Source organism: Arabidopsis lyrata, assembly GCF_000004255.2.
Source record: "Arabidopsis lyrata subsp. lyrata unplaced genomic scaffold ARALYscaffold_4, whole genome shotgun sequence".
Classification (NCBI taxonomy): domain Eukaryota; kingdom Viridiplantae; phylum Streptophyta; class Magnoliopsida; order Brassicales; family Brassicaceae; genus Arabidopsis; species Arabidopsis lyrata.
In genome coordinates this window covers 21,858,161-21,874,793 of record NW_003302552.1, presented here as the reverse complement: position 1 = coordinate 21,874,793, position 16,633 = coordinate 21,858,161, and the positions used below count along the sequence as shown (strand labels likewise).

The window sequence follows — 16,633 nt, the reverse complement described above, 5'->3', positions numbered from 1 at the left end:
ATAAAGCTAAACTATATATCTCAAAATATAAGACATTCATGCCATTTCATATAATTTTATTCATCATGTTCACATAGAGAAAGAGACATTTATATCATGCAAATGTTTAGGAGACATCCATAGCATCAATTATCTCAAAGTGCATTTGCAAATCAGCAAGTCTATCAGAAAAATAGAACCTTTCACAAACCTGTAGTTTCCCACCGGAATTTTCAGTTTCAGCTTCGAGCAAACGAACCAACTCATCTTTTTCCTTGCGAATCCAGCCTCGCTGCTCATCACACCACTGCCTAGGAGTTCCATGAATGACAATGCGTAGTAGCGAGTCTGTTCTTCGTGCGAGGCGTTGAGAGATTCTCTGCACGACATTGTGATCCGTAATGTAGGCACCAGAAGAGTTCAGTCCTACATCGATATAATGAACTTCAGAAATGCTGTTGAGGAAGCTTTCTTTGGAGGCTGGAATGATCTGAATCTTTTCATGCTGGCTCGTAGGTTCTTCTACCGTTGCAGATGTAGTTTCCGCAAAGTTTGTATCCAAGGAACTGATCTCACTCATGAGCTGGTTAATCACAACTCCACCTTTGCTAAATCCAAGAACAATAGTTCTGGGACAGTGATGAACTGATGCAATCTGGTTTATCAAACACACTTCTTTGCCTTCCTTTAAAATGAGGTTCTTTGACGCCTGGAAGCAACTAGATAAGAGGGAGACAACTGATGAAGAAGCTGGGAAGCCAAGTGGGGAATAAGATTTTGGTGCTCCCTTGTGATTCACTGATGGAACAAAGTCTTTGTAGATAGCAAATGGTCCACTAAAAAGAGAAGCTTCAACAACCCAAGCATTAACAGAGTTGCCAAATTTAGAAACAATGATTTCAGCTACTTTCTGCAAATCATATAGCCTCTCAATCACATGATTCCCAGTGTCTTGAACTTTGTCACCATGAAAGAATATTGCATTTGCAGAAGGCACCTGCTGATCAAAAATGAAGTTTTTTTTTAATGAGCATAAAGCTAGGATTTTTATACTGGAAGTTAGGAATAGAGTGGCACTCACAGTTAGAGTTGTGGAAGAAGGAGAAGAAGAAGAAAGGCCAAGAGATGCTGCAACTCTGTAGTAGTTGCTAGTACTAGCATCCAACGGAATCTTCAAAACGCCGGACCATCGTTCCATGATCAAAATAAACTCTGAACTCAATTCTTTTCGAACAAAAAAAAAGGCAAGTTAATCGATTATAGATGTGACTTTGACAACATTCATGTGGGAAATTTGACGAACACCTGGTGTGCAAGCCAAGCACCAAAGGGTCAAAGGCTGCGCCAAAATTAGAGAAAAAACGAATATTATTGTGATCAATGCTCATTATAACGATAAGTGATTGAATGCGAAAAAATTCTTACTTTCTCGTAACAGAGAAGATTTCGAGAATTATCAAAGATTTTCACCTATGTCTACTTTTGACAAGATTCTATTTATGTATTTTACGGGTAGTTAATGGTATGTATAATTGTGCATTTCTATGCTCAAAATGATAGTTTAGAGTTGGTTAATAGGTAACACGTGTATTATTAAAGTAGAAGGGTTAAGATTGTTGAACTAACTTTACTAACAATCCTTGAATTTTCAAAATAATCTTAAAAAACACATTTAAGTTGAACTAACAAAAGCTCAAGCCAACCATAAAATACACCTACCAAAAACCATATAAGATATTGTACAAAAAGTCTTTTTGTAAGAGTCTCTATATAAACTCAATCACATATCTTTGAATTTCTCATCAACACAAAGCAACAATACAAGTGAAGCATTTAAGGAGGCTTTAACAATAATTAGAGATTCATTAACACACCCAAAATGGCATCATACAAGCTCTTTCTCATTGCTTTTCTAGTGAGTCTCTCTTCCTCCACCATGATCAACACTTGCTCGGCCTCACGTAAACTTCTTCAGCAACAGCCTCTTCCTCAAATTCCAAATCTGCCTATCCCGACAACGGGACTACCTCCATTGCCATCAACTTTGCCACAACCATCTCTACCAACTCTTCCCACAATGCCCACTGTAACGTCTCCATTTCCAATGCCATCAACTTTGCCACAACCAAACCTTCCCACAATTCCCACTGCAATGCCTCCAATGCCAACTTTGCCTTCATTTCCGACAATAATTTCTTCTCTTCCGACTAATCTCCCATCCATTCCATTCTTCTCTCCTCCGCCTTCTACAACTACATCGAGTCCTTGAATTATCACTTCATGTGATTGATGTATCTTCTTTTACTATACTATTATTTGAAGGAGTTGTTTCATTGTGGTGTGTTTTGGTTTGGTTTAATTACGCTCTATCAATATGTTGTATTTTGGAATGTTTGTCAGTTTGTGTGATAACTGTGATATCATTATAAATTAGTTTCACCAAGAGCAGAGGTTCACGTACGGAATGTAATGATGCATTTCATTCTAGAGAGTTTGTTTCTTTCATATATATCGGGTAGATGAAAATTGAGTAGTGATTGGGACTCACTAATCGAAGATATATATTCAAACGAAAGAGAAGAGATTAAGAACCAATCAAAATTTCCCATTGCCTTCATTTAACCAAATATTCCGGCAAAAAGGGACCAAACCAAGAAAGGGGATTACCCTTCTAGGAAAGTCTAGCATTCTCCAAGTTTGGCGCATATATTTAAAATCCGATAAGAAAAAAAATCCGAATTTATTTAGTTTTCTATAATCTCATTAAAATCACCCTTCATTTGCCAAGGCGAGTCTCAAGACTCAAGAGGTGCTAATGTGAGACAAATGTTCAACAAACGAGGAAAAAGAAAAAAGATTTCCACATGAATAAGAGTCTCAACATCAACTTCGGTGGTTTGAGTTTTCAAATTTTGCAAATGTTGGAAGAACTTGCAATTTCTAGCCTTAAGAATAAATGTAAAGAACAAGGCTTTGATATACTATACTGAATCAAGAGAGAGCTTGCAAAAAGGGAAACTATTTCTCAATTCTCATTAATATTGTTAATTTGGTTTATACTATATTAATCATTCAGTCTCTAAAAAGTATATTTATTATATATATGTTATATGTATTCTCACAAGTTTTGAGTCGCTGAAAAAAGAAGAAAGAAAAATAGTTATTTTTGAGTATAGACGTTTACAACTTATTACTATGAAAACGAATTTAGGAGAAATCAAATATTTATTTTCAATCACATTACATCCGATCAGGACAACCCATCAACATCGACTTCCACAGCATGTAATGACTTTGGTTCAAACGGAAATCGGAATAACCAAAGAAATGTCTTCAAGATAAGCCTATCCAACTTTCCTAAAATGTTTATGGGTACAAATGCTGACAATTCAAACCGCTCGATAATTCCAAAAAGACTAGCCGTGAGAAAACGATAATAAAACACACATGATGTATATCCCTGCATGATACATCCTATATTTGATTGTTTTTTCTTTCTTATTTGTTAATTGATTGCATTAAATATAAGACCATGTACATAGCTGATATAATGAGATTATCAAGAGCCTATTAATGATTTTTTAATAGATCAGAGTATCAAGTTGGGTCTGATTAGTATCATTGGAGTGATACTTCTGATACCCAGTATCAGGTGACGTGGCGGCAGCTGATTCGTTTGAAAAACTCGTTTTTCCCTGAAAATAGAAAAAAAATATATATATTCATATTTGGTAAAAATGGGGCCAAGGTAATTGACTCCAAGCGACTAAATTATTTTTATCATCATGTTTTTTAAAGTTTTTTTGAATTTTATGTTTATTTTGCATAAGTGTATTCTACAGTTTTTTTTATTGTAATACTCCCTCTGTTTCATAAAGAGTGTCATTCTAGAGTTTGATTCTTGTTTCACAAAGAGTGTCATTCTACATTTTCAATGTGATTTTTACACAAAATTTCTTGATTTACCCTTAACTTAAAGCTATTTCTCATTGAATTTAAATCATTAATCACTTATTAAATAGGGGCATATATGTATAATTTAATGTTTTCTTAATTTGTGTGAAATGCGTCAAAATGACACTCTTTGTGAAACGGAGTAAGTATTACATTTTATAATCCTATGTTTTAATATATTTATTTTTGATTTTGCAAATAATTTTTTTTTTTATGATATTTAAACCAGTCTCACCAATGAAAACATATTTAGTAATAGTAAGAATATCATAAAACATCTCAAACAATAAACAAACATTATAAATAATACTAAAAAAATTTTAATGATACCAAATAGAATACATTCTACTATTCACATTGATTGTTACTATGAATCGAATTTAGAAGAAAAAAAAACAAACGTCCATATTTATTATTTTCCATCCCATCACATTACATATGATCATGATTATCAAACCCTCTTGAGTCTTGAGTCATCGATCGATATTTGATATTTCATAACGGCAGCAAACTCGATGGACAAATTTTTGCTTAATCTTAAAACTTTACTTAAAACTAATTATGTCCGATTACCAGAATAAGAACATTCTGATTGGTCCATTAATAGACTACCATCGAAGTAAAACTGATCCACCGTGAAATCCAACTCCGGTACAACCAAAATAGACTCGCCGTCATCCACGTGGCTTTCCCTCTTCTGTTCCGACGTTAACTGATCGGAGACTGACGGTTCCGGCGAACGACGGCGAGGCCTAATCCGAACCGGCTCATACTTACAAGAACCAATCAAATGCGGAAAATTCAGCTTAGCTTTCGATCCTCTAAGCTGAAACGCCGCTCGGTCGTAAGCAACCGCCGCGTCCTCCGGCGTCTCATAAGTCCCGAGCCAAACCCTAGCTCCGTTCTTCTTCGGATCCCTAATCTCCGCCGCGAATTTCCCCCACGGCCTCCTCCTCACTCCTCTGTACTGCATCCCCTTCTGCCTCGGCGCGTGCGAGCCACTCGCCGTCGCTGGAGGCTTCTCTTCTCCTCGAACGGAAACTTCCTCCGCCGGAGAGGTAACGGGAGGAACGGAGGGTGTCCATCCGGAGCTAACTGCGTCACGGAGAGTGTTGTAAATAGCCATGTCTTGAGAATCGTCGACACTTAACGGCAAATCACTCCAGTTATCGTTTAAGATAACGTTGCTGAAACTCGGGTTACGGAAGAACATCCGTGAGTTAACGCCGTTATTAACGGAATCAGATGAGCTTAACGAGTCGCTGTACTCAAAACCTGACATTAGTTAAATGGATTTTTGAATGCTTCTGAGTCGAAGAGAGGGTTTTTGGTGGATGCTTCTGAATAGAAGAGAAAGTTTTGATGAGAGAGTGGATTTTAGAGAGTGATCAAAGATGTTTTTGTCTGGGAGACGAATGAAGTGGAGAAGTAAGTACTTGTGAAGGAGATTATAAAGGTATGGAATAATGTGAGAAGGTCCATGGAAGGTTCTTTGAGGTTTTGAAACGACGTCGTTGATTCGATGATAGTTGTTTGTTACGTTCTTAGAAGATTCGTTTTGTTCTTTCTTTTTTTTGCCTCGTTCTTAAAACAGAACAGTGACAAAAGTATTAGTTATTTATTTTTGTTTGAAGTCTTTGGTCTTTAAACAGGTATTAAAAAAGAACTGTCTAAACTCATATCTTTGGATGTAAATCAAAATCTGCAAAAAATGATAGTTTAATTCACTTGATCTTCTTTTGCCATTGGTTTATTAAAGTAATAACTTTGTCAATATTCAACATGGAAAGAATTTGAGAGAAGAGCTAATATATTTGCAACGTGCAGCAACACAACAGTGTGGAAGTCAAGAAAGCTATGGAAATAACAAGATTCGTCACGCGTTTAACAAAGTTTATTACTACATAATACAATTTTTTCCGTATGGGGATTGAAATATATGTAGTTAGTTTACTACCAATAAACAAAACATTAGATTTATTCTTCGTTTTTTGTCAGGGATATAGTATAAGCTCTCCAAATTAAAACCATTATTAATCAACTACCATTAAAAATATATATAAATAACAGGAACGACACAATTTTCACGTGCTGAATGCTATAAAATATTAATAAGTCTGACGTCGAAAGGTAAAGTCGACCCACTGTGACTGTCAAAGACACGTTTTATTAATTGCGACTTTCGTTTTGTTCTCTGAATCGTCCATTTCTTCGTTGCAACATCATCTCTACACAGACCAATGAAAATGTTTAAATAATTATATATAGTATTTTTAGTTATCCGAATATAAAAACGTTAGTTCTCTTGTTTACGTGGGAAAGATGACATGAGGTTCCACTAAGTTAGATTGGTTTTGATACTGGGCCAAGAAGGCACAAATAAGAAATACCTTATGGGAAGCCCGTTAAAGTCGGCTTAATCAAAATCAAGTGGAGTAGTAATGTGACCAACGTCCAACGCAACGATTTGGACATTGGACTCTTATCATAAGACAACAATCCACATGGCTGCTCCGGACACTAAACAAAAAAGCGTATTATATAGTATAACCTTTTTATCGTTTTACCTATATGATCAATGATTCGTTTACACACTTCGAGAACAAATTAACCACTTTAGAATTATCGGAAAGCATCAAGAGCATGATCTATTCGAAGCTCTAAAATCTAAAAATGTTGAATATTCGTAATGAAAAGATTACAACAAGAAGATAATACAAAAAGTTGTGCTTTTTTAAAGGAAAAAGAAAAAAAAATTCAGTTGTGTCATTTTCGTGGGTATATATATTGACGTCTCCACATACTTCATATCAATTGTTATCCAACTTTGTTTTTTCCTTGTATATTTCACATTGTTTGAATTCAATATTCGTAACCACTTTATGAATCTTTGATAATTGGTGATCTATTGAACACAACCAAGGTGAACTATGATTAATAGTTTGCTTAGTCAAGTTAATTTTACAAAATAATACTAAATAAGTGGTACAAAAGTAGGATAAATTTCTGGAAGCAATCAAGCATCCATTAAAACTTAAAAGAGAAAAAGAATAAGATGCTCGTCCAGGGAGCATCCAAGCTCACTTTAGAAAAAGGTAGAACAATTTCTAAATATACTAAACTATCGTCTCCGATTTGTAATATTCTTTTTGGCCAAGGATTAATGATTTCTCTAAGAATTTATAGTATTTCCCTTCTCGAATTTGTAATAATTACGTTTTTAATCCACTATCTTACCTAAACCACACTAAACGACAAAGAAACATCCTCTAATGTACATGTTTTTCTTGCCATTAATTACATCGACATCAATCGACGCCACCATCTTAAACATTCATATGTATTTTCAAATATAAACTCTTTTATATACTATCTTTCATTAAAATCTACTGGTCAATTTCGTATACTGCATTTAACAATAACTTAGTGGGAAATCGACTTTGTTGTATGCTAAAGAAAAATAACAAAAAAATCAAGGTTAATGACAGTCACTGACTCGTTATCAGTATACACTACTCACTGTGGAAAATAAAAAATAAAGTAGAAAAAGGAAACTTTATATATTAAAAATTATACACAGTCAAAAAAGAGTCCGATCAAGTGGAAACAGCTAAGAACTTTCTCTCCCATTCCTTTTGTGTGTGTGATTTTCTCTCTATTCACAAAATGCAGAACCTAACGGAGGTGACTCCACGCGCCGCCGATCGGTAACCGCCGTTTTAAGTACTCTCAGTCGAGATAATCATGGGATGTGCAGCGTCGAAGCTCGATAACGAAGACACTGTTCGGCGATGCAAAGATCGCCGCCGTCTCATGTCGGAATCTCTCAACGCACGACATCACCTTGCTGCAGCTCACGCTGATTACTGTAGATCGCTTCGTCTCACTGGATCTGCTCTTTCTTCTTTCGCCGCCGGTGAGCCTCTAGCTGTATCAGATCAGACTCCGGCCGTTTTTCTTCATACTACTCCGCCGCCGTCTCAACACTCATCCGCAAAATTTGTACCTCCTTCACCTGCTCCTTCTTCAGTATATACTCCGCCGCCGGCTCCTCCTTCACGGTCTCCTTCCGTTGCTAGCTCAAAACTACCTCCAGTTCTTTCAGCTTCATCTAATCGGCGCCGGAAACAACAACAACAACAACAACCTAAGTTGCCTCATATTCTCTCGAGTCCTTCGTCTAGTGAGAGATCGAATTTCATGCCGAGTTTCTTCCCTACTGCTCACCAGAACTCTACTTACTCGGCGACTCCTTCTCAAGCTTCTTCCGTTTGGAATTGGGAGAACTTTTACCCTCCTTCACCTCCTGATTCCGAATTCTTCAACCGGAAATCTCAAGAGAGGAAACAACAGAACCGCTATGGCGATCTGGCCGACGGCGAGGATACCGAAACAGAGAGATCGGAGCATGAATTTTTCCATATGAAGAAGGAGAAGCAGTTCGAGTCTATGAATAGTGCTGCGGTGGAGGAGGAAGTGGAGACAGAGAGAGAGGAAGTGCAGTGTAGCGAATGGGAGGATCACGATCATTACAGTACGACGAGCTCATCCGACGCTGCGGAGGAGGAGGAGGAAGAAGAGGATAGAGAGTCAATATCTGAGATCGGGACGCGTTCTGACTTTGGATCTTCCGTGAGGAGTAGTTCAATGAGACGCCAGTATCACCAGCAGCAGCAGCAGCCCCAAGCAATGCCGCAGGAGTATGGAGGTGTTGCGCAGGAGAAGTATCGGAAAGCAGATGACGCGACGTCTTCCGGCAGCTACCGAGGCGGAGGAGAGATGGTGGTGAGGCACAGAGATTTGAAGGAGATTGTTGATGCGATTAAGGAGAATTTCGACAAGGCGGCTTCAGCTGGCGATCAAGTCTCTCAGATGCTCCATCTTGGCAGGGCTCAGCTCGATCGCAGTTTCAGCCAATTGAAGAGTGAGTTTGATTTATCTCTCGCCTGATTACTTTGAATTAGCTCAATTGCGAATGCAATTTGGAAGTTAGTTTGAACTTGCATTGTGAATTTTGCGTTGTTTAGAGACGGTGATTCATTCGAGTAGTGTATTGAGTAACCTGAGCTCAACTTGGACTTCCAAGCCGCCATTGGAAGTCAAGTACAGGCTTGACACAACCGCATTGGACCAACCGGGCGGCCCCAAGAGCCTTTCTTCCAGTCTAGACCGCCTCTTGGCATGGGAAAAGAAACTCTACGAGGAAGTCAAGGTGTTTCTGCTGTTTTATTCAATCAGTTTTTGTCATTTCTGATAGGTTTTGGTTTCACTAATCATTGGAGATACTAATGAACTTTCAGGCTAGAGAAGGGTTGAAGATTGAACATGAAAAGAAGTTGTCAAAGCTTCAAAGCCAAGAGTACAAAGGAGAGAATGAGATTAAGCTAGACAAGACAAAGGCCTCTATCACGAGGTTACAATCTCTTATTATTGTTACTTCCCAGGCCGTCAGCACAACATCTACTGCAATTATCCGCCTTCGAGATACTGATCTTGTTCCGCAGCTCGTTGAACTCTGTCATGGGTAAGTTGGCCTTGTTTGATTTTATCTAATTGTGTGTCAGTGATTATACATTATTGAATGTGCTGTTAGTTGCACTCCTATCAGCAGCTTGCATTGACCTGTCTGTCTCAAAATTTATTCGTAGAGTCCGTATATATATTTCCACCTACTTTCACATCTATAATAGAATCGTGTGGACTCATCAAGTAGGTGAACATTTAATGAAAAATTGCTAGCTGGAGCAATCAGTTATTTCTGAAGCCATTCTTTAGAGCTGTGGATTCCCTGTTGGCTACTTCTTAAAGTGATTCTCTTACATATTGTAGAATTTAGGGACTTTGTAGCTTATCTTGACCAACTAACAACTACTAAGTAAGCTGCTGAATTGGTGGTCATGTCTTTATATCTACAGCTAAAGCTTTGGCTCATAACATCTTTGCCTAAGTTACAGGCTGAGTGTTATGATTAGGCTAGCCAATATCTAGTTCAGTGGCAATGAAGAACTAATTTTTGGTATTCGTCTTGTTTGATAGAGGTTAGAGACTTAAGAGATAATATCGCCCCCAATGTAAGTGGCATGGTGGTTTGGATTGTAACCTGCATTTTAAAGGTCCCCCACCCAAGTTCAGTAGTTGTAGTGACACCAAAGAAAATGAGAGATCAAAATACCTTTTTTGACAAATTTATGGGAAGAGTCTAAGACCATGCTATAATAATTGCTTGATTTCATCAGCTATGCAGTATTGGTACTTTCTTTGAACACCAGAGAATTACTCGCTAATCTCTGATATTTTCTTTTGCAGCTTCATGTACATGTGGAAATCAATGCATCAATTCCATGAAATTCAGAACAATATCGTACAGCAAGTTCAGGGGCTCATTAACAGGTCAGGCAAAGGGGAATCAACATCTGAACTACACCGACAAGCAACACGGGACTTGGAAACCGCTGTGTCTTTATGGCACTCCAGTTTCTGTCGGCTGATTAAATTCCAACGAGACTTCATACATTCGGTTCAAGCCTGGTTCAAGCTAACTCTTCTTCCAGTTTGCCAAGACGACAATCCCAGTCACAAAGAGCCAGTAGACGCCTACGCATTTTGTGATGAGTGGAAGCTTACTCTAGACAGAGTCCCGGACACAGTGGCTTCAGAAGCAATCAAAAGCTTCATCAACGTTGTTCATGTGATATCCGCGAAACAATCCGAGGAGCTAAAGATAAAGAAACGAACCGAATCAGCATCAAAGGAGCTTGAGAAGAAAGCTTCATCGCTTAGAAACATCGAAAGGAAATACTATCAGTCATACTCCACGGTCGGGTTTGGTCTCCCAGATACAGGACCAGACAACGGACACATTTTAGATGCTCGGGACCCACTCACGGAGAAAAAGTTAGAGCTAGGAGCATGCCAGAGAAGAGTGGAGGAAGAACTGCTGAAGCATTCAAAGGCAATAGAAGTAACAAGAGCCATGACTCTGAATAACTTGCAGACAGGTTTGCCCGGTGTGTTCCAAGCTTTAACGAGTTTCTCTGCTCTGTTCACGGAGTCCTTACAAACGGTATGCACTCGCTCATACTCCATCAAATAGCACACTAAATTAAATACGTTTACTATACTATATAGTTGGAAAATACAAGATTATATAGTTACAATTTTCCTATCTTTATTTCTGCTTATTTCGGGCTTGGTTGTTTGATATAGTTGCTTGGATATTGCTTATTTCTGAAAAGAAAATGTATATACGTGGACTCCACGTCGTGGAGTCTCTAGGACTTGGCCTTTGATTTCTGGTTATGAAGGATTTTTGTTCATGTAGTTCCCAGCTACATGTTCTAATGAAATGAATAAAGACCAATCTCATGCTTGTTCGTTAATCGTATGTACAAGTGATAGAAGGTGATGATTACAATCTAGGACGTGGCCTCGAACTGTCTTTTTTTGGCATGAAATTGGTCGGGTAGTATTTATGTAAATGTCTATAGTGGGTCCGTTTTCATCGGATTCCCTGAGAGATAGAGTTAGGATCTGACAAGTGATCATTTCTCTCTTCTTTGTCTGAAGCACATGGATGGGGTTCTTCTTGGTATAGACTAAGGTTAACAAAAACAAGCATGGTTTATCTTTTAAATCATAGCCGATTCTCATTTTGTGATCTATAATATATTGGAAATGCTGATGTTGAGATCAAGCAAATAATGCCGGCTCTTTTAAACAAAACAACACACAAATGCCAAAATCCGTTCAGTTTTGGGATTAGAATATACAGAAAATATTGGATCATGGAGTCGTTTTAGATAATGTTAACTTTTGGGACCACAAAAATGTTCATATAGATGTACCCAAAACATAGCAGTGACTGAGACACTACGATCTATTAGTTACTATGTGTAGAGAAAGGATTCCGACAAACCTAACAGTACTAGTTACTATGTGTAGAGAAAGGATTCCGACAAACCTAACAGTACTAGTACCAAAGGAGATTTTCTTAATTAATTTCAGACTTGGGGCTTCCCATGTCCTTACAAAAGGGTTGGTTCCATGGAAGAAAATATAATCTCCAATACCAAAAAAAAAAAGACCTAAGTTACTATGAGAAATGAACCCTCACTCTTGATCTATTAAAGCTTGAGGTGTGGTTACAATATATAGCTGACATAAAAGACTAAAAATGGCTAATAAGGAACCAAAACACAAACTCTTGGAAGCTTTAGAAAAACTCAAAGTCTAGAAATTTACCACCAGATTTCGTGTCTGCTGCTGCTGATACTGCTGGTGGTGCCATCATCCTTTTGCTATTACTACCAAACCCAACCGGATCAATCGGTCCATACTTTGGTGGCGGTTCGGTCTCCATCTGTCTCGGTACTTCAGGTGGAGTGCTACACCTTATCAGTGCCCAATTCACACCTTCAAAGAATGGATGCTGCTTTATCTCTGTTGCTCCTCTCTTTGTCCCTAACCTGTTCTTTGGATCTTTCACCAGTAAAGCCTGTATCAAGTCCCGGCCTGCATAGCTAGTTGCTGGTGACTCAGGGAATTTCAACTGTTCGCCGACTACATTGAACAGAGTAGCTCGATTTCCTGATCCTTTGAACGGGGTTTTCCCGTATAGGAGCTCGTGCACAAAGATACCAAAAGTCCACCAATCCACTGCGCTTCCGTGTCCTTCTCCTTTGATGATCTCTGGAGCTAAGTACTCGTGGGTTCCGACAAAGGACATGGACCGTGTGTTAGGTTCAGCCACTAGCTCTGGGAGAGAACCAGAGTGTGATTTGAAGAAATCCGCCTGGGTTTTACGGGTCTTGTTCTTTTTGTTTTTGTTAGGGAAAATGCTGCGCGGTAAGAAGCATGAGGGTTGGATGATGCAAGCTGATGTAGGCTCCATACAAGCGGGTTGAACGCAGAATGCGCCACGTCTAGATGGATCAGAGTCGAATGTTTTGATCAGTGTTGGAGAAACCGCGCATCTCAAGGAGAGATCAAAGTCTGAAAGCATTATGTGACCATCATCTCGAACCAGAACATTCTCAGGTTTCAAGTCTCTGTAAACAACACCAAGCATGTGGAGATACTCGAGCGCTAGCAACACCTCTGCAGCATAAAATCTGGCCAAAAAATAAATGTGAAACATCTAAAGAAAGTGAGATAACGGTGAATGAAATTTATGTTCAAGAACATTGAAACTAATAAAGAAAACATACCGAGCAGCATACTCCGAAAAATGCTTCCCGGGTTGACGTTGCCTTAGAGTGTGCAGATCCCCTCCAGGACAGTATTCCATGACCAAACACGAGAATCTGTCAGTCTCAAAATGAGTGTACAATGTCGGTAGAAACGGATGATCCAATAGTTGTAGAATATCCCTCTCGGTCTGAGCTCGATTCAACTTCTTCCGGTCCTCAAGAGACGCTTTATCCATGACTTTCACAGCAAAATGGCACCGAGTTCCACTTAATTCAGCCAGATAGACACTCCCAATATCACCACAACCTAATCGTTTCAGCAACTTGAAGTGGCTCATTCCCAAAATCCCATCTCGGGTTCGGATAGCCAAGATAGCATTCCACCAAGGATCATTCCCTTTGTGTGGCTTGTTAAGGCTTCCCGTGAAATTGCTCCAGCTGCTCTCTTCGCTTAGTCCGCTACTATCGCTTGCTCTGCTTGCACTGGTCTTGGTGCTTTCAAACGAATCCAAAACCATACTGATACTCCTGTCACAGTAGTTCTTGTCCATACTAAGCACAACATCGCTCCGCTGGGTAGTACTTGTTGCAGAAGAGCTATTAGCAATACTCATAGCCCTGGCAAAATTCATACTTTCAACACTACTGCTATGTGGGCTCACATTGGTACTGGGAGGCAAAGAAGCATCCCAAACACATTCTTTGTCTGAATCTGGCGGTAGCAGAGAGTTTTCAGTGTTCTGCGATGCACGAGCCACAGAGAACGGGGACAGCGATGTAGCAGGTTCCTCAACTATGCTTTCTGTGGGTGAGAGTACTCCCGGGCTTGACTTCTTCGGAGGCACACAGAGCGAAATGTCCTCGATAAAGGGTCCTTTAGTAGTAGACATGCTCTTCATCAAGCAAACCGAATCAGGTTTGCTTCTTTCGCTAATGGGCACATAAACAGTTGTTATAAGATCCATGTCGTCAGGCTCAGGAGGATGACTAACTCCACGGAAGGAGCTAGAACCAGCTTCCTCAGACATATCATTGCTTCCCTTACAAGTAACATCATCATCAGCAGCCCCAATTTCTTCAATCTCCAACAAAGGATACTTGGCCTTCATCGTTCTAACAGACGATACAACAGGCTCAAACTCCTGAAAATCATTCATGTTACCACCAAATTGAGTCATTATCGTATCTTCCCTATGCACATTCAGAACTTGGCTTAGTTCTCTCCCCAATGTCGTAGTTGGATTCACTGATCTTCCCGAGTTGTATCGAGCAGCTCGTTCCCTCAAAGTCTCCAAATGCATACCATTGGCATTGCCATTAAACGTATCTCTAGTTTCCAAGTCTAAGTATGGTCTTCTCGATAAGTGACCAGAGACAGGACCTTTACTAGGAAGTCTCTTGAGCTCAGCAACTCTTTCCATTTCCAGCATTCATGCAATCTTTAACACCAAACCCAAATCTCTCTTTCCCTACAAGAGCAAATAACGTCAACTAAACCAATCTCGGACCTCAATTAACACAAGCTCACTAGAAAGATACAAACAAAACCCACCAACAATTTCGGGACCATATTCAGAAATCTTGTCGGCAAATATATAATTAAACACAGAACAATAGTAACACGTGATTTGGAAATAAACCTCAGGACTAATTCTCATTTATGGTTTCAAGACAAATAATAAGAACACGATTACACGAGTGTGTGTTTGTGTTTGTCTGTGTGTGTGTGTCCTAAGATTTTTTCCATTGTTCGATCTGAAATTTCCAGAAACCTTGTCGAGAAAACAGGAGTTTCCTTCTGGAGTGAATAAAGAAAACATCATAGGGATAATAAACTGTTCTTAAACTTTCTCATACAACATAATCAATCAAAACCCACGAAAAATCCCAAATAGAAAACGACAAAGGAAAGAGATTTCAAAAAAAAAGAGATTTCAAAATCTTCACTAACCGGAAACCAAAGAGACGATTATCGGTGTGATTCCCGAGATCGAGAGGTTTTTCCGGTACAATGTAGCCGATACAGTGAGAAATTTAACACCTGAAAATGTTCCAAAAGGAGGAGACTTTCTCTGTGAAAATCGAATTGAAGCAGAAATTAGGAAGAAAAACAAAAAACCCTCAAAGGAGAGAGAGTCTCTGGGATTTGGGAGTGGAGAGAGAGAGCTCAAAGGCTTTTGCTTTATGTGTGTGTGGGCGCTATCTAGCTGCTGCTGCTGCGACTACTGACGGTAACGGAGAAAGCTAAAAATAAAAATAAATTTAGCTAAGAAAATAAAATGGCAAATAGAGAGAGTGGGGCCCATTGGAGTGTAGGGTCCAGTAATTAAAGTAGGACCCACATGTGTTCCTTGTTCTACCTACAATTACAAAATTTGTTTGAGACGTTTCTTCTTCTTGTTTATGGTTTTGATCAAAGGTTTTTTCTTTGAGAGATTCCCTTTGTCTTTTATGTCGTTAAGATCGATGTCTTTATTCATTTTGTTAGCTTGATTCCACAATCTTTGATTAAACACTTCTGATTAGACATATGTTGGTAAATTTGTTAGTATGAACAAAAGGGTATAGTATGAAGCAATAGTTGTCTCATTTAAAACAAAATTGAAATACTTTTTTTTTTTTTTTTTGAGAGAGAAAGATGAAGAAACTATTCCTTTTGTTGTGTAATAAAATATAGGAAATGGAATAGTGAAAGAAAGAGACAAAGAATCAAAGCCTTGTGGATTTGTGAAATAACACTTTTTTGACCCACCAGCGCGCATAATATTGATTAGCTTTTTCATATTTTTCTACCCATTTCCCATCACTTTTCTTTTCTTTCTTTTTTTCTTTGCCTTTTCTTTTTGTTTTCTGTTTTCCCTCTACTCAAGATTTTGTCTTCATTTAAACATGTGTTCTTTGTAATCTAAATGTAAGCAACTTGAATAACAAGTGAAATAGAAAGAAAATTAATAATGAGTGGTGTAAGTGCAATAGAGAATGTAAGAAGAGTAACACAAATATGTACAATCATCACTTAGAATATTAAAATTCATTATGATGAGAGTTGCATGGGTTTAAAAATGAATATAGACTTGGTGATAAAGTTACGAATTTGGTTCAAATCATTTAGAGAGAAGTGTATTGACACAATGACACATATGGCAATGAATTGAGTTTCTTGAAAAGATAAAATCACTAGTTTAATTAATCTTGTCTCTCCAATTACCACTAATTTGTCCCATCTCTCTTTATGCCATATTGGAACAGTTGAGTTTCAATTGACATTATGTGTTTGAAATCAATGATTAGTGGACACAGTGTTTTGCGAGTTATATAATATTTGTCTTAATTTCAGCAATAAGAATAGTATAGTTTGATTAAGAAAACAATGTTGGACGTCGACGCTCTAATCATGGTGGGCTTCGTGAGTGATACTTTATTTGTCTGCAAAGTAAATAAAAGCTGCGACGATAATTTTATATTAGAATTTTAAAAAGATTAACACTGCTAATAATGTATAAAAATCCTCA

The 16,633-nt window shown here is 38.4% G+C and overlaps 5 protein-coding genes across 8 annotated transcripts; 1 reads left to right on the top strand and 4 right to left on the bottom strand.

The window, feature by feature from the left end:
* Positions 1-24: 24 nt before the first annotated feature.
* On the bottom strand, positions 25-1,543 carry LOC9318051. 4 transcript variants are annotated; one of them, XM_021029430.1, is made up of 4 exons: positions 1,405-1,543; positions 1,285-1,318; positions 1,061-1,203; positions 25-979 (listed from the first exon to the last, which is right to left on the bottom strand). In XM_021029430.1, the coding sequence occupies exons 3-4, from the start codon at positions 1,175-1,177 to the stop codon at positions 107-109; spliced, it is 990 nt and encodes a 329-aa protein (XP_020885089.1). In that variant the 5' UTR covers positions 1,178-1,203; positions 1,285-1,318; positions 1,405-1,543; the 3' UTR covers positions 25-106. The 4 variants fall into 4 exon arrangements, with proteins under 4 accessions (XP_020885089.1, XP_020885090.1, XP_002880143.1 ...); XM_021029431.1 differs by having other exon boundaries at positions 1,061-1,191; XM_002880097.2 differs by having other exon boundaries at positions 1,283-1,543.
* A 425-nt stretch (positions 1,544-1,968) lies between these two features.
* LOC110229323 lies at positions 1,969-2,403 on the bottom strand. Its single transcript, XM_021029118.1, has 2 exons — positions 2,343-2,403; positions 1,969-2,255 (listed from the first exon to the last, which is right to left on the bottom strand). The coding sequence occupies exons 1-2, from the start codon at positions 2,401-2,403 to the stop codon at positions 1,969-1,971; spliced, it is 348 nt and encodes a 115-aa protein (XP_020884777.1).
* A 1,868-nt stretch (positions 2,404-4,271) lies between these two features.
* LOC9318050 (ethylene-responsive transcription factor 13) lies at positions 4,272-5,398 on the bottom strand. Its single transcript, XM_002880096.2, has one exon. It carries the CDS (start codon positions 5,213-5,215, stop codon positions 4,493-4,495), a length of 723 nt encoding a protein of 240 aa, XP_002880142.1. The 5' UTR covers positions 5,216-5,398; the 3' UTR covers positions 4,272-4,492.
* Positions 5,399-7,509: 2,111 nt separating this feature from the next.
* LOC9316209 lies at positions 7,510-11,312 on the top strand. Its single transcript, XM_002881937.2, has 4 exons — positions 7,510-8,857; positions 8,961-9,145; positions 9,234-9,457; positions 10,240-11,312. Exons 1-4 carry the CDS (start codon positions 7,678-7,680, stop codon positions 11,024-11,026), a joined length of 2,376 nt encoding a protein of 791 aa, XP_002881983.1. The 5' UTR covers positions 7,510-7,677; the 3' UTR covers positions 11,027-11,312.
* A 411-nt stretch (positions 11,313-11,723) lies between these two features.
* LOC9316208 (serine/threonine-protein kinase D6PKL2) lies at positions 11,724-15,394 on the bottom strand. The gene is made up of 3 exons (XM_021029843.1): positions 15,073-15,394; positions 13,140-14,590; positions 11,724-13,043 (listed from the first exon to the last, which is right to left on the bottom strand). The coding sequence occupies exons 2-3, from the start codon at positions 14,549-14,551 to the stop codon at positions 12,146-12,148; spliced, it is 2,310 nt and encodes a 769-aa protein (XP_020885502.1). The 5' UTR covers positions 14,552-14,590; positions 15,073-15,394; the 3' UTR covers positions 11,724-12,145.
* Between the last annotated feature and the right edge of the window lie 1,239 nt (positions 15,395-16,633).